Below are 19,834 nucleotides of genomic sequence, written 5' to 3'. Positions count from 1 at the left end.
AGGATGATGCTGCAGATGTGGTGATGGGGTGAAGATGGTCGCCACAGATGGTGGCCAGCCATATGGCCAGGCCTGTTCCCACCAGGACAGGAGAAATAGAAGCTGTCACCCCCTTGGGTCCATGGGGACTCAGCAGCATCTCTTTGCTGGGGTGTTGCTCCATCCCTTCCTGTGGGCAGGTAGGTGCTGGTCTGAGGCTGGGCCAGGCCAGCAGCAAAGCAAAGGTGAAAGCCACCATCAGCTCAGCACTTCAGTGCTGGGAGAGGAATGGAGGGCTCCAGGAGCCTCCTGGGCTTGGGACTGGAGGAGGATGGAGCCGTGCCATCCAGCATTTACTGGGGCTGTGTGACAGCCATGGTGCTCTGCCAGCCCAAGTGCCATCCAGCTCCTGTGGATGTGATCAGGGTGTCTCCTGTGTGGAAAAAGCCCTGCAGTGGAGACAAGGTGGGAACTGGGGGAGGCATGCCAGGCTCACTGCCCAGAACAGCTTGGACACGTGCCGTGGGACAGGGATGTGCAGGGGGAGGATGTGCTCCAGCATCCCTCCACATTTTCCATGGTGGACCTCATTGGGGTCCCCTGGCGCAGCAGCAAACCCACAGCCCCAGGGCTGGGGTCCCACAACCACTGTCCTCTCCTCCTGGGGGCCTGTGGAGCTAATCATGAGGTTCATGCTGGTCCACGATGGGATGGGCCACAGCATGGGAAGGGGCAATAGGGCTGGTGGGGGACGTGTCTGCCCCATCTCATGGCATTGGGCCTGTTTGCTGTCCTGGAGGGGGCTGTGCCTTATTGGGCTGCTGGGGTCCAGCTGCTGTGGTGACATGAACCAGGGACCAGCAAGGTGCTTTCTAGAAAAGGTTTTACTGTCCATTGCAATATATTAATTGATGATGCATATTTTGATAAAACACTTTAAAAACCCCCACTTGCTTGAATGCAGGGGGTGGGAGGCTGGGGGTCTCAGAAGGACAGTGCCTGGTGGCAGTGGGGCTCCCAGGGACATGGACAGAGGGCATCCCTCCTCCACCCCTGCCCACCAGCCCCATCATTGCCGTAGGGCCCACAACCAGCCCGTCTGTGTGGAAACCTGGCTGGTCACCAAGAGTGGCACAGGACCCTGTGGTGGCTGCCGAGGGTGGCATGGGACCCTGTGGCTATAGGGTGAGGAGGGTGCCATCCTCCTGCCCGCTGCCCCGGCCAGGGCTGCTGTTGTGGCTACCAAGGGACTGGAGGGAGCCCTGGGAGCTGTGTAGCGATGGGCTCTGCTGGAGGGGTTGGTCCGTGGGGCCCCCGTTGGGGCAGCCCCCAGGGATGTAGTGGGGTGTGCTGTCACTCTCGATGACCAGGTCGCCCTCCTCATCGCTCTCAGCCGTGCTGTAGTTACTCAGGTACTGCGAGGCCGGGCTAGGGGTCTGCTGGCTGGGGGTGCTGTCTGTGGACATGCCCGAGCTGCCTGAGGCCTTGCTGCTGCGGATGACGTTGTTGCGCTGGTTGGCTGGCTTGACAGTGATGATGAGGTTGTGGCTGTTGGCCACCATCATGTCCGTCACCTGGTCCAGGGACTTGCCAGCCACATCGATGCCATTGACCTCCAGGATCTCGTCGCTCACGGCCAGCAGCCCCGTGCTCTCGGCCAAGCCACCCTTCACCAGGCGGGAGATGAAGATCCCAGGCACCTTCTCAACGCCGTGTGGGGCCACACGCACGCTGACACCGTCACGGATGTAGAAGCCCAGTGGCTTGTCAGAGCCATGTTTGTGGAGCCTCACACGGCGGTGAGTCTCGGGCAGGATGTCCACATCGATGATGGAGGAGATCTGTCGGAAGTCCTGGGGCATGCCAATGAGGAGGTGGGTCTTGGTCCGATAGTGTGCAGGGCGCAGCAGCCCCTTCTTCTTTCGCTGCAAGGAGTTTGAGGCGAAAACACTGGCATCAGACTCTGCTGTAGGGAGCAAAGAGGACAAGGGTCAGGCACCACAGCTGCCTATGGATGCAGCCACATGCCCCATGTGTTGGGGAAGCCAGCAGGAGAAACTCCCTGTTCACAGGTCTCACCAGCTTTTCCTCCCCAAAGCATCACCCTGGCTTTCCCCGCAGCCTGTCCCTGCTGGGCCCATCTCCTGGGATTACCCAGCGTACACAAGGCCAGGATTAGAGGGATCTAAGCGGTGATTCAGCCTTAATCACACTTTAAGCCAAACTCTGCAGCTTAACACTAGAGCTGCCAGCCCTGATTGCTCAGGTCCCATGGCCATGCCCCACTTTGGGTCTGGGGAGAGGGAAGCCCACTGCACGAGGGGCTGCTGTGGTGGCAGCTCCCTGAGAAGTCTAGTCCCTGAGACAGCACCAGAGTTCCTTGTCCTCACTGGAGCAAGGACACCACTGGCATGGGATGGGGGTGGCCACAGCTGCATCCTGCAGAGCCCTGCCACCCCCAAGGATGGAGACTCCTCTGCTCCTGGAGACTCATCCCAGGGACCCGGGAACATCCTAAACTATGATTTGTGCCACTGCATCTTACTCCACCATCTGGCACCACCACACAGGGTTTGACTCCATCCTCCCTTACCCTGCCCTGGGGCTCTTCCGTGGAGCCTAGCTTCACCATGTTGCCTCCTTGGCCGCATCCAGCAGGCGCTGGGGAGCATCCCCTGTGTCCTCTCTGGTTTCTCCCCATCCCTTTCCACATGGGAGCTCAGATCTGGATGCTTCACTGCTGGCAAGTCCCCCATGATGCCCCCCACCAGCACGCAGACCCCGCTCCAGCAGCAGGGAGCTGGGGATGCTCCCAAGCCCAGGGGATGTGGGGTTTCTCCTGAGCCAAGCAGCCTGCCAGGGCTCCTGGGTTATAAATATCTCCCTGCACACGCAACCCAGCATATATTTAGCATGGGGAAGGGCGGTGGAGGCTTTCCCACAGCTATTCCAGCACACAGCGCCTGTCCGTGGGGTGCCGGGTGGCTGGGCCAGGCAGGGCCAGCACCCCAGGGATGAGTGCTTCAGCAGCTCTGGTGATGTGCCATGCTTTCCCCTGCCCTTCCCATGAGCCCAGCCCAGCCGAGGTGGCCCAGCACCGTGTCCCCAGCCAGGCTGCCCCCCAGGTACCCAGCAGAGTGACAGTGCAGAGAGGAACCAAGCTGCAGCCTTTGTTTTTTACCTCCCTGCGGCAGTCCTGGTTGCCCGGAGCCCACTGGTGGGTGCACACCTACATGTACACATGCGTGCATGGCTGTGTGAGCAGCTCCACAGCCACATTCCTCACCGACCCGGACTGGTTCAACGACAGCCCAGCCTCAGGATGACCTGGATCCATTTTAAATCAGCTGTGACTCACACAGGGCTTGCTCCTGGCCTCTCCACACACCTCCCCTGGTTCTGCCAGCCCTGTGGCTGCTGTCCCGCAGGCACAGCCAGTGCTGGGTCGTGCTGGTGCTGCCTCCTGATCACACTGTGCATGGTGCCAGGGCTGTGGCTGCCCGCTGGACACAGCATGCCACTTCGGCACTGTCACCCACAGGCTCCACATGCTTTCCTAACAGCAGATTAAGTGGCTCTGGGAGCAGGAGCAACTCTCCCATGGCACCTCTGGCACACGCAGCCCTGTAGTGGCTCCCTGTGCTGCAGCCTGGGTCGAGGAACAGGCCATAGTTCAGTGCCTGGATTGCTGCCGCCGGCCCCAATAGTATGTGGCCCCAGAGGAAATATGTCCCGGGCACCCCACACCATCCTTGTGAAAGAGCCCAGGAACACTGGCACAGCAGCTGGGTCCAGCCACCAGCATTACCCCTTACCCAGGGCCTTTGACACAGCTCACTAACAGGAGCTGGAAACACAGAGTCATTCTGGACACCATGCTGGGAAAACAGGAGCTTTGAGATCAGACTCTGGCTCTGTGCACTGTTGCTTGATGGTGCTACTCAAGGGAAAACCTCTGTGCTACTCAACCAAGTGTGAGGGGACAGGCTTGTCTCCCTAGTGAAGGGGAGATGCAGCCAGGGTGTTTGTCACTGGGAGGTTTTCACCCTGCTATCACAGTGATTTCGGGCTCCTATGCGAGGAAGCTGCTGTCTGGGAACACACTACTAAGGTCAGGGTAAGTCGCTGGGCTGCCAGGGAGGAGATGAGCCTCCTTCCACCCCAAAACCTCATCAGCAACCAGCACCCTGAGAACTCTGCCGAAGTGATAGCTGCCACTGCCTTAGGGCAGGGAGCCGGATAGGGCTCCTGGTGTGGCACTCATGGGAGCAACGCAGTGTTTTCCAGGTGCCTGGCTGGAAAACATGACTTCAAAGGGGTGAATGGCAAGGATTTGCCTTTGCTCACCGGGTCGCACGGGGCTGGGCTGGGGCAGGTGCCTGTTGGTATGGGGAGGGGCTGGAGGAGAGCCCACAAGGGGGCCACAGCCCAGTGGGGCTCTGGGAGCCTCCTGGTGCCACCACCTCCTGGTGCCACAGTGGTGGCTGGAGGGTGTGTGATCCACCACCTCTGATGCAGCCCAAATGTGGAAGCAGTGGTAGTGTGGCTCAAGTCTCTTGATGGGGAGGACGGATCTGTTGCCTGTCTCCCAGTCCTTCTTACCCTTCTTCTGGATGATGATCCTGAGGAGGGGGTTGGCAGAGGACAGGGCTTTGTGGTAGTTGTCGTCGTTGTTGATGGGCAGAAGGTCGCCGTGGATGTCTGTGTAGCCCAGGAGCACATCCACCCGCGGGATCTGGTGCACTGTCTGTAGCAGGCGGTAGAAGTCCTGGAAGCTGCCCATGCCGGAGCGCTTCATGGCGAAGCGGCGAAACTCAGCATCAAACTGCAGACGAGAAGGAGAAAGATGCTAAGACTAGCCAGGCTGGCTCCAAGCAGCAGGACCTATGCAGGCAGGGTACGGAGCAGAGCTGCCCTCGCACAGGCAGAGCCAGGCACGGGCGGCTCCAGAGCCCCAGCAGTACCAAGGCAGTCCACCCGTCAGCCAGAGCCTGTCCTAGAAGCAAGATAAAAGGAACGGAGCCTTTTACCTGCCCAAACAGCCAAGTGACAGCATGGAGAGCTGCCCGGGTAGCAGAGGAAGGACCCTCCAGCCGTGCCACCAGCCACGGACCTGCCAGGAGGCCCTTCCCTGCGACACAGGCACTACTGCAGCACCTGGTGAGCAACAGCGTTAATTATTGCCTCCCTCAGTCACGACGAAGGAGAAGCCAATTAAGAAGAGGCAGAGGAGCGCTGTGAGGCTCCCGCTGCCCGAGGTGGGTCCCAGCCCTGCAGGCGGAGCACCCCAGCACAGCTGGACGAGGGTGCACAAGGGGGATGCACACATCTGGGTGAGTGCAGAACTGGGTGGGTGGTCACAAGTGGGCAAAGGAGCACATCTGTGCAAGAATGTGCCAGGTGAGCACACATCTGAATGTGCAGGCACACCTTGGGGATGCACACCTGGGCGAGCATGTGCACAGCGTGGGGGTTACCCCGTGCTTGGGGTGCACATCTGGGTGCTGGAACAGCACTGGCAGCTGGGTGAGAGCACATCTGGGTGAGGCATAAGCACAGCACTCCCGCACCGCGGGGACAGCCATACGCATCAGTGCTGCCGGCACCGCACATCGGCGCGGGTGCACATCTGCCGTGCGCTCGCCGGCGGCGCTTACACGGCCGGTACCGACTGCGCCAAGCGGGCCCGAGCCCGCGGTGTGGGACGCTGCAGCCCCCGCGCAGGGCAAGGCTCAGAGAGGCCACGGGCAGCGCTGCCGCAGCGCGGGGGAGCGGAGCGGAACGGAGCTCCCGTACGGCTCAGCTCCCGCGCCGCTCCCCGGTGTACGGTGCCGCCCCACGTGCGCTGACCGGCGCGGAGAAGGCGCGGCCGGTCGTGACTGGGTGACTCCCGCCCCGGCGCGGCTCCGACCCAGCGGTCCTTACCTTGCTCTTGACCTCGATGACGGGCTCGGCGGAGCGCGCCGGCGTGCGGTGGTGCTTGGCCATGCTGCGGGCCGGGCCCCGCGCCGCCGCCAGCGCCGCTCCCGCGGCCACCAGGGATTTTCACCGGCCATGACGTCACCGGGCAGCAGGTCGGGCGCGCCGCGCCATTGGCCAGGCTGCACGGGGGGCGTGGCCGGAGGGTTGCTGACAACGTCGCCGTGGCAACGGGGGCGGGGCCGTAGGGCGGCAGCGCCCCCACCTCTCCCCTGCTCCCCCCGCCCTCTCCGCGGACCCTCGCTAGCGGCACAATTAGACCCGCCGCGGAGACACCCGCCCGGCTCCGCAGCCCCTGCGGTCCGACACGCTCAGCGGCCCCGCTGAGTCCCGCGGCTGTCACCGTCTGGAGCCCCGGCTCGGCCCGTCCCGGCAGCAGGAGGGCACCGGCGGAGCTCTGCGCAACCCGAGCCCTGGGCGCGGTACCGAGGGCCGGTGGCACGACGTTTCCAGACCCGGGCTCCACGTTCCTGCTGGATTCACCCCCTGCCCTCCGGAAGGGTTCGTCACCTGTCTGGTGGGATTTGTCATTCTGGGAGGAGCTGCTTTACTGAGTGGTTGGGTAGGAGAGATCTGATGGAGAATCTGCAGAGGTATCTGGCCAGGCTGGATCAATGGGCCAAAGCCAGTGAGACTAGGTTCAACAAGGCAAAATGCCCGGTCTTGTACATGGGTCCCCACAACCTCGTGCAATGCTCCAGGCTTGGGGAAGAGCAGCTGGAAAGCTGCTCATGGAAAATGATCGGGAAGTGCTGAGTGACGGAGCTGAACATGAGCAGCTTGTGCCCAGGCAGCCAAGAAGGCCAACAGCATCCTGGCCTGTATCAGCACCAGTGTGGCCAGCAAGGCCAGGGCAGTGATCGTCCTCCTGTACTTAGCAATTGTGAGGCCACACCTCAAATCCTGTGCTTAGTTCTGGGCCCCTCACTACAAGAGAGACATTGAGGTGCTGGAGTGGGTCCAGAGAAGGGCAATGGAGCTGGTGAAGGGCCTGGAGCACAAGTGTGATGGGGAACAGCTGAGGGAACTGGGGGGTATAGCCTGGAGAAGAGAAGGCTCAGGGGGACCTTATCACTCCCTACAACTGTTGAGAGGCTGTTGAGAGCAGTGGTGGAGTCACCATTCCTGGAAGTGTTCACAAACTGTGCAGATAGGCCCTTCATTACATGGTCCAATGGTGGCCTTGCAGTGCTGGGGTAATGGTTGGACTCGATGATCTTGAAGGTCTTTTCCAACCTGACTGATTTTATGGCATCCGTGTGCAAGGAATTTACTAGGTGTACAGCAAAGTACTCATCTCACTGTAACATTGCAGGGCTGGGAGACACTCATCTCCTCATATTGCCTGTGTGCCCATGGGTGATGCCCTCAGGATGTGTCTCTGGTGGAACCGGACTTGTGCAGGCACAGCAGTGCTCCTGGATACACAGGCATCCCCCCCATGGTGCAGCTCTGCCTGCGCAATGCCGGAATGTGCTGCCAGCACCAGGGTCACCAACCAAGGCTAAAGTCCTGGTCACAGGCTCTGAGGCAACTGCAACGGTGGCTGCTGGGGTGTGACAACAGCACCATGAAACCTACCATGAAGCTACAAAGGGCAGTGCTTCCTGCTGAACAAACACACTGATCTGAACCCTGAGAACCAACCTGGCTTCTCTGCATCACACAGTTCTCTGATCCTTGCCCTATCCCAGCCTGTGGAGCAACTTTTGTCCAGCACAAAACTGCAACAGCCATGGCACCACCAGTGCCCCAGTCCCACAGAGCAAGGCTGCGGGTCCCGCAGGCTCTTCCCCTACACTGCACGGGAGAGAGGGAGCCTGCCAGGCTGTGAGGCCGTGGGACACCCCCTCATGTACCCCCAGATCCTCCACTGGCTGCTCCTGCAGCGACACCAAGCCTGGCACACACAGAGCTGTGAACTCATCAGCAATCCTCCCCACCCTCCGGGGTTTTACTTTCTTTTCATTTTGAGGTCAGAGATAACCCTGATTTAGACCAGAGTTAATATTTGCACAGGCACCAGTGACAAAAGGAGCTTGCAGCCCTTCATCTCCAGTTTTGGTAAGTGGAAGTTAATTGTTCGGCAGGCCACTGGGTGACTTGCTGGTCACACATTCCGTTTTGCACAGTGCCCCTGAACTGAGACCTAAACTAAGCAGATGCTATTGGGGCAGGTATTTGTTTTGTCTTAGTACTAGGAGCTGTGAATCAGCCTCCAGGATGGGAGTATGTGCTACCAAATGTCCAGACATGTCCAACAGTTCCAGGTCCACCAGCTCTAGGCTGCTGTGGGCTCTCAGGGGGGCTCAGTACCCCAGCTTGAAGGGAATGTGCCAAGGTCTGGCACTCAGGTTGGTGGCACTTCAGAAGGTCTCTTCTCCACCCCTGCTCAAAGCTGGGTCAGTGCTGGTGTTGTCCAGCATATTCTCATCAACAGTTGGTTTTCCTAGCGTTTTTCTGAGCAATGCAGTGGGCAGCCTGGGCAAGCTCTGTCCCTCTTGACCATGGCTGGGAGAAGCAGAGAAGCTGGAGCTGGAGGCAGGATCAGTGCTGCAACTACACCTGCACACCTGGTCCACAGGCACAAGGAGTCCCAGAAAAACACACAATTGGAGCCGGAGTATCTTGTTTGACGCTAGCCTCTGCACAGCTGTGCATTGTACCTGCCTCCCTCTGGGCTCTCCAAGTAAAGGCTGCACCCGAGCGAGCAGCAAAGTCACCTTGACCTTAGGGGGCACATTCATACAGGCAGCCTTCGACACTGCATTGTTCTTCCCCTCTTCCACTGCCATCAGGACATGGATCGGGGTCCCTGACACAGTGTCTCCTCGGCGTGGTGGGGCCTTAGAGCCAGATGGGGGTTGAGGCCAGTTGAAGTGCTTGCTGTGGGGAGGGATGCTGCACAGGATCTCCAGCCCTGCAAGAATGTACCCTGGCAGCTGTGGAGGGTTTGTGGAGCAGATGCTTCAGCTCATGTCTTTGCAGCTCTTCCCCAGGAAGCAGTGAGGTGATGCATCCCCACGGTGGAAGGCTGCAAAATCCGGTTCTGGCTGTAAACTCATCCATGCCTCTGGGCAACAGGTCTGGCTGCCAAAGAATACTGAGCAGCTGATGAACATGCAGAGTAAATACATGGTGCTGGCAGATAAAACTGACATCTCATATTCCTATGATATTGTCTTAAAGTATGCTAAAACCCCCTCCTGGTGCATCAGGATCATTACCACTGTTTTTCGCAGTGCTGGATCACATCTCAAAGGAAGACGGGGAGGAGGGCTCAGAAGCTGCTGTTGTACATTTTTATGTTTCATTTGGTGTTTTTTTTTTTTTTAATAGTGCTACGGTCTTGAATTGCCACCTTTCCCTAATCCCCCCTGCACATTCCTTTTGCGCCACACAGAAGCACGGCATGTTCTGTCCCGCAAGGTCAGCAACAAACCTGTTGAGGTACCTACACAGATCTGGTAAAACAAGCATCAGAAAAGTGATGTTTCACCAGGGCCAGGCTGTGGATCTGGCGTGCACAGCACCCCACAGGGAGCTGCAGGAGAAGGGGAGATGGAAGAGCAAAGCCAGGGATCCCTAAAACTGGCGCTGCTGCCAAAGCTGATGTGTGGTGGAATCATAAAATCACCCAGGTTGGAAAACATATTCAAGATCATCAAGTCCAACCGTTCCCAGCGCTCCCATGGCCACCACTGAACTATGTCATGAAGGGCCCTTTCCACATCTTTTGTGAAGACTTCCAGGGCCGGTGACTCCACCACTGCCCTGGGCAGCCTGTTCCAATGCCTGAACACCCCTTGGGGAAAAAATTGTTCCTAATCTCCAGTCTAAACCACCCCTGGTGCAGTTTGAAGCCATTTCCTCTTGTCCTATCCCTTGTTCCTTGTGTGAAGAGACCAGCCACCTCCCGGCTCCATCATCCTGTCAGGCAGTTGTAGGGAGCGATAAGGTCCCCCCGAGCTTTCTCCAGACTAAACCCCCCCAGGTCCCTCAGCCGTTCCCCATCACACTTGTGCTCCAGGCTCTTCACCAGCTTTGTCGCCCTTCTGTGGCCGCTCCAGCACCAAAATGTCTCTCATGTAGTGAGGGGCCCAGAACTAAGCACAGGATTCAAGCTGCGGCCTCACCAGTGCCAGTACAGGGGGATCATCACTGCCCTGGCCCTGCTGCCACACTGGTGCTGATACAGGCCAGGATGCCTTTGGCCTTCTTGGCTACCTGGGCACAAGCTGCTCATGTTCAGCCCCGCCAATTAGCACCCCCAGGTCCTTTTCCACTGACAGCCACTCTTCCCCAAGCCTGGAGCCTTGCGTGCGGCTGTGGGGACGCAAGTCAGGACCCGGCACTTTGGAGCTCTTGCCTGAGTGGAGGACCAGGAAATCGCAGCGAAGGAGCCCGCAGCGGAGCCTCACGGGCTGTGCGGACCTGGGTTAACGTTCCTGCGCTGCCAGCGATGGGCGCAGGTTTTGGCGGGCCTGCGGGGTGGGTGTCTGAAGGATGAGATGCACCCGGAGGCGGTCCCGGCCCCCCTCGTAGCCGAGGCCGGGCCCGGTGTTACGGCCGCTCCCGGCTAGGCTCCCCCCGGCCCAGCGAGCTCCGGGGCAGGGGTCGTGGTTGTCATGGTGACGCCGCGACGACCTTGGAGTCCCCGCCCATCACCGGTCGGCCCCCAATCAGTTCCTACCTCTACCGCCACCGCCCTCTTACGCAGCCCTCCGTCCCATTGGTCCACGTCGTAATCCCTCTCCCCGCTCCCGCCGTTGCCAATCAGCTGCAGCCAGCGCGGCCCTGCGGCAGGGCGGGGCGCGCCGCGAGCCTATAAAAGGCTCTGCCGGGGGCTAGCGTGGTCCTGGGCCGTGCCACCGCCATGGGGGAGCCTCTGTGGCTGCTCGTCCGCAGCCCCGCGCAGCGGCACCCGGACCTGCGCCTGCGCGCCGAGCCCGCCTGGACGGTGGGGCGCCTCAAGGCCGAGCTGCGCCGCCTCGTTCCCGGGGCACCGGTGAGCCCGCCGCGCCTGCCTCTTCCCGCCGCACGGGCGCTGTGGGGAGCGCGGCCTCCCCCTCCCCCGGCCGAGCCCTGACCGTTTCTGCCCCCAGCCTCCGAAGTGTCCCGCACCCCGCTGCCCTCCCGCGCGGGGGATGCCGGGGGCTGAACCTGGGTTCCGATTCGGCCGCTGTTAAGCATTAGCGGCTTTCTCCTGGCTGCGGGCTGGGCAGCGGTGTGCGGGTGGCACCCCGCTGCCGTGGCGCCTTCCTTCGCAAGCTCTTGACTCCTCCAAGGGCAGGCGGCCTGGTCAGTGCTCAGCTGGGATTCTAGACGTGAGAGTGCAGAAGACTGAGTTCCTTCTGGGCCGGCACCACGGGAGCCCAGCTCCGCGGTACCCCACAGGCGCTGTCTCGGCAGGAGGTCGCGCTTTTTGCCTGCTTTCCTGAGATTTCCCGGGAGCAAAGATCATTGTGCTTTCGCCCACTGCTGGGCTGCGGTGGGAAGGACACAGGGTTTTATCTACCTGCTGGGATTCGTCTCATGGGGTGTAACGCGTTGACTTGATACCACCACCTCCAGTGCTGGTCAGATTATATTGTACTTCAGACCTCTCTTAAAAGACACTCTAGAGGAGGTGGCATGTAACAAAGTTCTTTGCGAAAGGAGTACTTTATAGCCTCCTGCTGACTTAGACTTCATTGTTGGTAAATCTTGCACTTCAGTGACTTGTTTTCATCAGCTGAATTTCCACGTGCACAATATGCCTTACTGTCTAGGGTGCTTCCAGCGGTGTCCCTCTGTCCGTCTGGCTGCAAGTTGTCAGTTAGTGCTGGTATGTGCTTGGCAGAGCAAATCATACTGTTCTTTGTTTTCTTTCTTCAAAGCCTGAAGAGGACCAAAAACTGATTTATTCTGGTAAGCTGCTGCTGGATCATCAGTATCTGAGAGAGTTGCTGCCAAAGGTGTGTGTGTGTATATATATATATATATATAAACTTTTATGTGCTGAAACGAGGAAAGTGATTGTTTTTTGAACATGTCTCCCCTTTCATTTTTAGCACGGGGAGTTGCATGCTCTTCATCTGGTATACAAATTCAGGACTCCTGCACATGTGCAAGAATCCAGTGCAGAGGTACTTAAACTAAGTGAATCTACTACTCTGAATCTTGGGCTTGTGACTAAAAAAAAGGGAAGTGCTGAACAGCTACTCTAAAGTTCACTGGTGCTGCAGTCTCTGTAGTGGCAGTATTACTTTGTGACAATTTGATAAGGTATGTGAGAATGTATTTGGATTAAGCAAAGTTAGAAAAATTGACCTACAGTTCATCAGTAAAGGCTTTTATGGCATCTGTTAAGAAATATCAAAACTAATCTTGTAGCAACCTACTGCTCAGAGTAGAAGTGCTTTCTGGTAAATTAATTTTTAAGCAGAGTATGACTTACCATGTCTGAGGCTCTTTGGGACAGAGGCTGTGCTGGTGGGCAAAGGGCAGGGTATTAAAGTGGAAGTGGGTTCCCCTCAGGCTGTGGGGGAGGAAGAAGGCTGTTAGTGGAGGACACTGTAGCTGCTCTCATTAATGACTCAGCCTGTGGAGAAGAAGCTGAAGCTCAGGCACTAAGGCTCAGCTGAGTACTTTCCATTCTTCCAGTGCAAATGGCCAAACCCAATTTTTACTCTGAAGTGGACATGCTGGTGTGTCTAGAGTTGTGTTTGTGTTGCCCCTTATAGGCAATCTGAGCTTATCCTCCCCTTGTCTGATGGTTGCTAGATGTGAGCCAATTTTGGTATTACACAGATGGATTGCCATAGAACAACTCTTGAATTCTGTGTGTGATGGTTTGTGTATGCAAGTACAAATTTAACAAAGCTAGAAGTCAAACTGTGTTGAGCACAGTTCCCTCTGTTTCTTCCAGTTGTTTTTATAACCCAATGGGACCTGACTGCATGCATAAAAGGTAACAAACACAGGTGTAGATCTGGTAAACAGAAAATCAGGTTTATGTGTCAGTCACTTTTTAAGGAGCTTTAAAATACTGTTGGAGGTGCTTGTGGCATGGAGCCTAAGAACAGTGTCAGTGCTCAGGCAGTGCTGGAGCTACTGTGCAGGCCAAAGTGCATCAAGTCTATGACAGTTATAAGAGTGTTCTCTGTGGTGTAACCTCATTGCATCATGCTTATATGGTGTCCTGAATAAACCTCACTCACTGCATTGCTGTCCCTAGGTTAAAGCTGATCAGCCAAAGTTACCATCAGAAGCTAGTCAAGAGCCAGCTGTATCTTCTTCAGATGGTGAAAGACCGAGATGCTCTTCTGGTGGCCAGTCTTCAGCAGAAGTCAGGAATAGGTAAATATGGCCTTCGAAACACTGGCTTTGTGTTGGATACCAGCTTCTTATGCCACATATATTGTCTTAAGCCCACAGAATGTGGGTCAGAGATGATGAAATTATATATGAAAGCTTTAGTGGACATGGAAGAAGCTGAAGGAAAATGCACTGCTCTGTTAATTGAAAAAATCATCCCTTTATTTGTGTTGGTGAAGAGATGTTGTTAATGCTCTGGAAGGAAGCCCTGATTTTGCATTACGGTTTGCAAAATGGCAGAAACTATTTACATTGTCCTGTAATAAATGACTTGTGCAGCTTGTCCAGTATTTGCTAATGTATGTTTAAATTTTAACCAAGGCTGGAAACAATTCAACATCCCTTCCAACGTGTGGCTCCTGGCTTCTCTGTGTATACAACCTACAACATGCTTCAGATGTCCTGGTTCCAGCAGATATACGCAAGACAGTACTACTTGCAATAGTAAGTTTTCTGTCCAAAGCTACCAGTAGGAAGTAGAACTGTAATACAAGGGAATAGAGAGCTGCTGGCAGTTCTTCTTTTGATGGTAGTTGGTATTGTAACTTCACATTGAATGGTGTGGGAATGTTCCTCTACCTGTCATGTGGTGCATAGCTTCTGGTTTAGGCCAGTGGTTTTGAATCTTGCAATCTGCAGCTCTGATTCTTTTGGGAGGGCACATGTCTGTAGAGTAACTGTAATCCTGGTGATAAACTTCAGCTCCACCATATTTTTGACTGCTTAAAGTAGCACAGAGAGGCACTAACTGAAAATAGGTAGCAGAGGTAAAGCTGAGACTGGCAGGAGCCTTCCAGACTATTTGTGGATTGCTGAAGAGTTTTTTTGCGAAGTATTGAAATTGTTCATAAAGTGGAAGGTTCCTGGTTTGACTTCCTGAAGTCTCTTCTGTGTAACCATTGTCACGGAAAGAACTGAAACTTGGGTTTCTGTATCCTCTAAACTTGATGCTTTCTGCTTGCATGTGATCTGCCTCTATTTAAAGATGGATGAACTTTCAGTGCCTGTGTTAAGAGTAAAATTATTTGACTTAGCATTATTCTGTACTTTTGTGTTCTCTGGTTTCAGCTTGGCTTCTACTGCTGCATCTGCTGACCCATCCCATGCACAACGTTCTCAAGAGATTCCAGTGACAACACCGGGTCCTCTCCCAGACACATTTCCTGCACAAAATCAGCCTGGAAACCAGAATGCTGCTGCCCAGGTTAACGCAGTGGCCAACCATAACTTGCAAATGAATGCACAAGGGGGTCGCCTCATGGAGGAAGAGGAGGAGGGTGGCCGTCGAGATTGGTTGGACTGGCTCTACTCGGCAACGTTGTTTTATGTATTTGTCAACATGATCTATTTCTACTCCAGTGTCAGCAGATTCCTTCTGGTTATGGGTGGCAGTATCCTGATGTACCTGTGAGTGTATGGTGTTAATATTTATTATTGTGTTAGAAAGGTTGGGATAAATCTTAGAAGCACAAGAAGGTAATGGCTCCTCAGCTGATGTGCTTTGGGATGTCTTGCCTGAGAAAGATAATCTGTCCTTTCAAATTCCTTGATCACCTGTGAAGTAGGCCTCTGAATTCCTGCCAGTAGGTCTAAGAGTTAAAGCTGGAGCAGCTCAAATGATCAGTTCTGCCAGCCTCTATGCAGACTTTGGAGAGTGAAGATTAATTGCTGTTGGTAGTTCTAAAGCGTAATGTGAACAGCTTGCTTTGTGGGTTACATGTCTGTGCTGTAGAGATACAGACCTTTTAAGAAGGTCTATATGGCCTATGTTTTGGTCAGAGTGCTGTGTTTCATATATTCCTTGTGCCCCTTTTCTTAGGGTGAGTACAGGGAAGTTAATCTGGGGTGCACAGAGCATGGTGACCAAGCAGGCCCTCTGGCAGCATGCTGGATACACACCTGGATGTAGTGCTGCTTATTCTGAGTGCAAGATGATGGTCAGCCTTCCCCTCTTACCCCATGGCTTGCTGCTAACAGGAGGCTTTGAAAGTGCTTGCTGGGTTAGGGTAGAAAGAGACCTTAATATGCTAACCTTGCTGTCTGCAGCTCTGAGCTGTGTTGGTGTAACAGGAAGGAGTAATGTTTAAGTAGTATTAATACAAATCTGTTGCCTTCCCCAGGCACCATGTTGGATGGCTTCCATTTAGACGAAGACCGATTCAGCCCTTCCCAGGCAATGCTCCTCCTCAAGCAGCTATAAACCAGGACCAGAATAATAACTTACAGGTACTGTCTTATTTTGTTTTTAAACCATGAGCATGAAAACCTGTGGAATTTTACTTTCAGTTTACTAACGACATGTTGTAGCAGCGACTTTTCTTTGAACTTTATTCAGAAGCTATCTTTCATGGGGGCAGAACTGCCAGCCTGAGTCCTCCTTTGCTAATTCCTCTGTTCTACAAGGTATTTCAGGCTGAATGTTACCACTTAGTTGCTTCTGTCCTTCAGGATGTTGTATGGAGAGTGGCTTGTCCCAGGTTCTGTAGCTGAAGGCAGGGTTTAGAGTAGTACCTTGGTGGCAGAATTTGAGTTGGTAAACAATCAGTCTTGCATTTCAAGCTGATGCTCTATCTGATGGTAGGGAAAGCTGTGAATTCATCCACAGTTCACCTGAGCCTGGTGCTTCATGTCTGCCCTAAGCAGTGTTCCTGGACATGCTGTGAGAGTTCACCAGTAGCACCAGTGTGCAGCTTGGGTTTTTGACTTGGTGGTGGTTGTCTGGGATACTTGAAAGCTTTTTATATTATGACAGATATTTGGGTAACAAAATGCTGTTTGACACCTGATACTTCTAATGCATTTCTGAAATTACCTTACTCACCAAATACCCTTTCTTTTGGCAGGGGGAGAATGCAGGTGGAGCAGATGAATCTGAGGCATCTCCTGATGATGGACAAGGCTTACAAGAGCTGCAGCAGACAAACCCTTCACTGATGAGCACAGTGTGGGTTTTCTTTAAGACTTTCTTTGCATCCCTCCTTCCAGAAGGGCTCGGAGTGACCCACAACTGACCTGTCATCAGTCTGCTTGTCTGACACTGCAAACCAGGAGTGAAAGTTGATGACACTTCTGGCTTTCACTGACCAAGCAAATAAAACTGCAAGAAGCCTTAAGTCATTGCAGCCTAGAGACTGAGATGCTTGCCCTTAGTCCAAAGAACTTTGTTCTGAAGCATTTATTAGTTACCTGTGTTGAAGCTTGGCATTGTGAACTTGTGCACTAAATGCACAGGCTCTAAGCAGGTGTGCAAGAATGTCAGAGAAGCAAATTGCTGCTTCTGTGCAATGTGATTCCTGTTGGAATGTCTCATGCTATTTAAATTACACTGAGTGTAGGATCTCAAAAAAAAAAAGATTGCTAGATAAGCTTTAGCAGATTGCAGATTTTTAGATCTATTGTTAAATTGCTTCAACAAAGAGTTTAAGATTTTTGTAAATATTTTCCTATGAATGATGTATGATGCAATTTCCTTGCTGGTTTGAAGTGGAGGATTCTTACAGTGACTTCTTAAAGCAATTACCTTATTGGAGTTGTAGGCTAAATTTCATGTTGCCAAATTCAGGCAGTTTAAACTTCAGACTTAATTTTCCCCTGGCAGATCATGAGAGAAGAGTGTGTCCAGCTTTAACTAGCAAGAATTTATGCAAGATATAAAACTTCAGTGCTTTTGGATGGGAAGTTAAAGCAGTCTAATGCCTGTATTCAGTTTTGATGCATTCTTACTGCAGAGCAACCCCCTTGTGTTACTTCAGTTTGTTCCCTTTACTTTCTGATACTGTCAAGGCCTTTGATTCAAATAAAACTTTGCAAACATTCATATCCACACTTGTACAGCAGTCAGAAGACTACCTGTGCAAAGCACAGGATCTGCTCTCACCTTGATTTTTATTGTAAAATCATGATAAATGAACTGGGATGTGAAGGGAAAAAGTGCCCACAGAGCCTTAAACTCAGCTCCTTGCTGAACTGTATTCTTCATGAAGCAAGCTTCAGCAATTAAAGTGCTTGGGATAGCTTGCAGCTCATGTTCGCTCACTGAAGGGTGCTGGCACAAAGGCCGTATATACCTTGAAGCAGGTAATTCTGGAGGGATCTGGTAAGTCTGGAGTTTCATGCCTTGAGTCCTGTGTGTGACCAGTGGTGCTGCAGTTTGTTATCCTGGCTTGAAATGTGCTGCCCAGGAACAGCTACTCATGACAATTGTAGTGCTTTTCCTCTGTGCTACCTGCAGTTGGCAAAACTGTTCGTCGAAGAGTCTCAGGGCTGACACACAGGAGTTGGTACAAGTGGTTGTAACAGCCCAGCTGTCAGCACTTGATCTTGCTGCTTCAGGTTACACTGATGCTAGATGTGTGGTGTTCACCTGCAGTACCAAGTTTAACCTTGGTGATGTTATTTTTGGCTTTGAACAAGTTTTCTTTCTCAGCCTCTTACTAATTAGTTTTTTTTTCTGCCACAGCTTCAGTTTGCTGGAGGCTTGGGGGAGGATAGGTAGAGTTTAGCAATGAAGGATTTAAATGCTTTGAAGTAAATTGAGAGGAGATGACTTGTTACTTGAGATATATTCTGCATAAGCTTTTGAGGATGTTTGCACAAGCAGTGTTCCCTCTTTCTCTTGCTAGTGGTAAGTCTACTTGTGTTCAGGATATTTTTTCTTCAGGGTGTATCTAATCACTCAGGTGTTTCAAAGTGCCTAAATCAACTGAGATGTGTGTGGGCCTGGAGGAAATCTGCCAGTTTCTTGGCAGCCAGAGCTGAATGGGTTTGGTGTGATTTAGGCAACAAGCACCAAGTGCTGGCTTACTTGTGAACTTTAGCAGAGACAGCAAAACATCTCTTGCTGTCTTGAGGCTTTTGCTGCTCCCACAGGTAGGCAGACTGGTTTAAAATTAGCTGGAAAACTAATTAAGCATAGCTAATGCTGCTGGAGGCATGTGGTGAGGTTCCTGGCCCTTGGGGAACATTTCCTGGATGGCTTAGTGAAATGCATCTGTGTGGCGGAGGGAACTACATCAGGGGGCACTGGGTGGATCATGTGAGTAACTGGTGTGTAATTCTGCTGCATCCTGGCAGGAACACTGGGAATGAGAGCAGACCTTGGCTGCGGGCCAGGGGACTGGGCTAGCCTGGTGGTATGTGGAGCTGTGAGTCTGGTGTGGTCCTAATTGCTACTAATCCCTCAGCAGGGATCCCTTGGCTTTGCCTGAGACAGCCTGGGAGCAAGTGGGGATGGCTGAGGTGTGGGAGTAGTGGAGGGAGATGGAGGCAGCTCAGCCTAGGTGAAGGGCAGTGGGAACAAGGGCGTATGTAAATAGTGATGGTGAGGAAGGGGAGATGGCCTGCGTGCCTGCTGTGGTGAGACAGGAGCATGGGCCTTGAGTTAGTTGGCTGAATTTAGGTCAGACACTAGAATTGTATCATAGAATCATAGAATGGTTTGGGTTGGAAGGGACCTTAAAGCTCATCCAGTTCCAACCCTCTGCCCGGGGTAGGGACACCTTTCACTAGAGCAGGCTGCTCCAAGCCCCATCCAACCTGGCCCTGAAGAGTGCCAGGGATGGGGCAGCCACAGCTTCTCTGGGCAACCTGTGCCAGTGATTTGAGCCTTGAAACTTGAGAGCAAGGCTGCTGAAAGAGCATAGGAATCCCAGAGAGATTTTCTGGGAATAACATGACCTTGTGCTGTGACACGAATTGTGAAGAAGGGAAAGGGCCTCAAGGCTGTGGGCTTAGGAAGCTGGGTTTGTTTTGGCCACGCTTCAAGCTGTGTGATTCTGCTGCTGTGGTTCCCCCTGCTGAGAGCAGATTTCTGTCCTGGAAGAGCCAAAGGAGAAATGTACAGTCTAGTGTGTCTTCTCACGCATCTTTCTTCTCTGCAGAAACTTGCTTTCTTCTCTGCAGAAACTTGTAACAGTCTTCCTACTTAAGGAGACACTGAAGTCCTATTTGTCACCAAAGGCATGCACCTGTCCTCAACTTGTGGAACATAAATCTCATGAGAATGAGGTTGCTGCTGAGCAGATAAGCTGGGGGGGATGTAAGGGGGGAATGTGTCTATCTGGGGGAAGGTGTCAGTCTGCCCCTTTTCCCCAGTCAAGCTACCAAACATGCCAACTGCACCTCCAGCACCGCATCCCAGCCTGTGCTTCCTAAGAATAGCTCTTGAAATATCTGCTCGTATTTATGTTGCTTGAATATCAAATGAGTGATACCACAGGTGTAACCCAGACCTGGTGCTCAGCCAGGGTCAGAAACCTGCAGTGAGGGGCTAGAAGTCAGTTAATGCTCAGCTGCCCGCTCAGGAGCGTTGGGAAATGCTGGGATGTGCTGCTCCTAGGCCTATATCTTGTGTCTGCTTGGTGGCCTGTGCTGCAAAAGGACCTCCCAGTTTTCCTATATTAGCACTGAAAATTGTATTTGTTGCTGTTCCAGTCTGGGTTTGGGCAGTGCAGAAACAGCCGCTGCTCTTCCAGGCTTTAACCCTGCTGCCCTGGGCAGACTCAGAGGTGAAAAACCT

The 19,834-nt window shown here is 53.7% G+C and overlaps 2 protein-coding genes across 3 annotated transcripts; one reads left to right on the top strand and one right to left on the bottom strand.

The window, feature by feature from the left end:
• Positions 1-402: 402 nt before the first annotated feature.
• Positions 403-11,247, bottom strand: LOC136005141 (partitioning defective 6 homolog alpha-like). Of its 2 annotated transcripts, none has more exons than XM_065662349.1 (3): positions 11,122-11,247; positions 4,582-4,804; positions 403-1,945 (listed from the first exon to the last, which is right to left on the bottom strand). In XM_065662349.1, the coding sequence occupies exons 1-3, from the start codon at positions 11,149-11,151 to the stop codon at positions 1,158-1,160; spliced, it is 1,041 nt and encodes a 346-aa protein (XP_065518421.1). In that variant the 5' UTR covers positions 11,152-11,247; the 3' UTR covers positions 403-1,157. The 2 variants fall into 2 exon arrangements, with proteins under 2 accessions (XP_065518421.1, XP_065518420.1); XM_065662348.1 differs by lacking the exon at positions 11,122-11,247 and adding an exon at positions 5,905-6,180 and having other exon boundaries at positions 404-1,945.
• HERPUD1 (homocysteine inducible ER protein with ubiquitin like domain 1) lies at positions 10,805-17,134 on the top strand. Its single transcript, XM_065662346.1, has 8 exons — positions 10,805-10,966; positions 11,838-11,915; positions 12,012-12,086; positions 13,178-13,299; positions 13,639-13,761; positions 14,386-14,724; positions 15,438-15,543; positions 16,161-17,134. The coding sequence occupies exons 1-8, from the start codon at positions 10,835-10,837 to the stop codon at positions 16,326-16,328; spliced, it is 1,143 nt and encodes a 380-aa protein (XP_065518418.1). The 5' UTR covers positions 10,805-10,834; the 3' UTR covers positions 16,329-17,134.
• Positions 17,135-19,834: the final 2,700 nt, after the last annotated feature.

This window comes from Lathamus discolor, chromosome Z, assembly GCF_037157495.1.
Source record: "Lathamus discolor isolate bLatDis1 chromosome Z, bLatDis1.hap1, whole genome shotgun sequence".
Taxonomy (NCBI): Eukaryota; Metazoa; Chordata; class Aves; order Psittaciformes; family Psittacidae; genus Lathamus; species Lathamus discolor.
The sequence above is the reverse complement of the archived record's forward strand: the minus strand, read 5'-3'. Positions and strand labels throughout refer to the sequence as shown.

Coding starts and splice junctions, on each gene's coding strand:
- LOC136005141 (XM_065662348.1), bottom strand. CDS start 5,967: ATGGCCAAGCACCACCGCACGCCGGCGCGCTCCGCCGAGCCCGTCATC. Junction 4,805..5,904: donor TCATCGAGGTCAAGAGCAAG/GTAAGGACCGCT, acceptor TCTCGTCTGCAG/TTTGATGCTGAGTTTCGCCG. Junction 1,946..4,581: donor GATCATCATCCAGAAGAAGG/GTAAGAAGGACT, acceptor TGCTCCCTACAG/CAGAGTCTGATGCCAGTGTT.
- HERPUD1 (XM_065662346.1), top strand. CDS start 10,835: ATGGGGGAGCCTCTGTGGCTGCTCGTCCGCAGCCCCGCGCAGCGGCAC. Junction 10,967..11,837: donor GCCTCGTTCCCGGGGCACCG/GTGAGCCCGCCG, acceptor CTTTCTTCAAAG/CCTGAAGAGGACCAAAAACT. Junction 14,725..15,437: donor GGCAGTATCCTGATGTACCT/GTGAGTGTATGG, acceptor TGCCTTCCCCAG/GCACCATGTTGGATGGCTTC.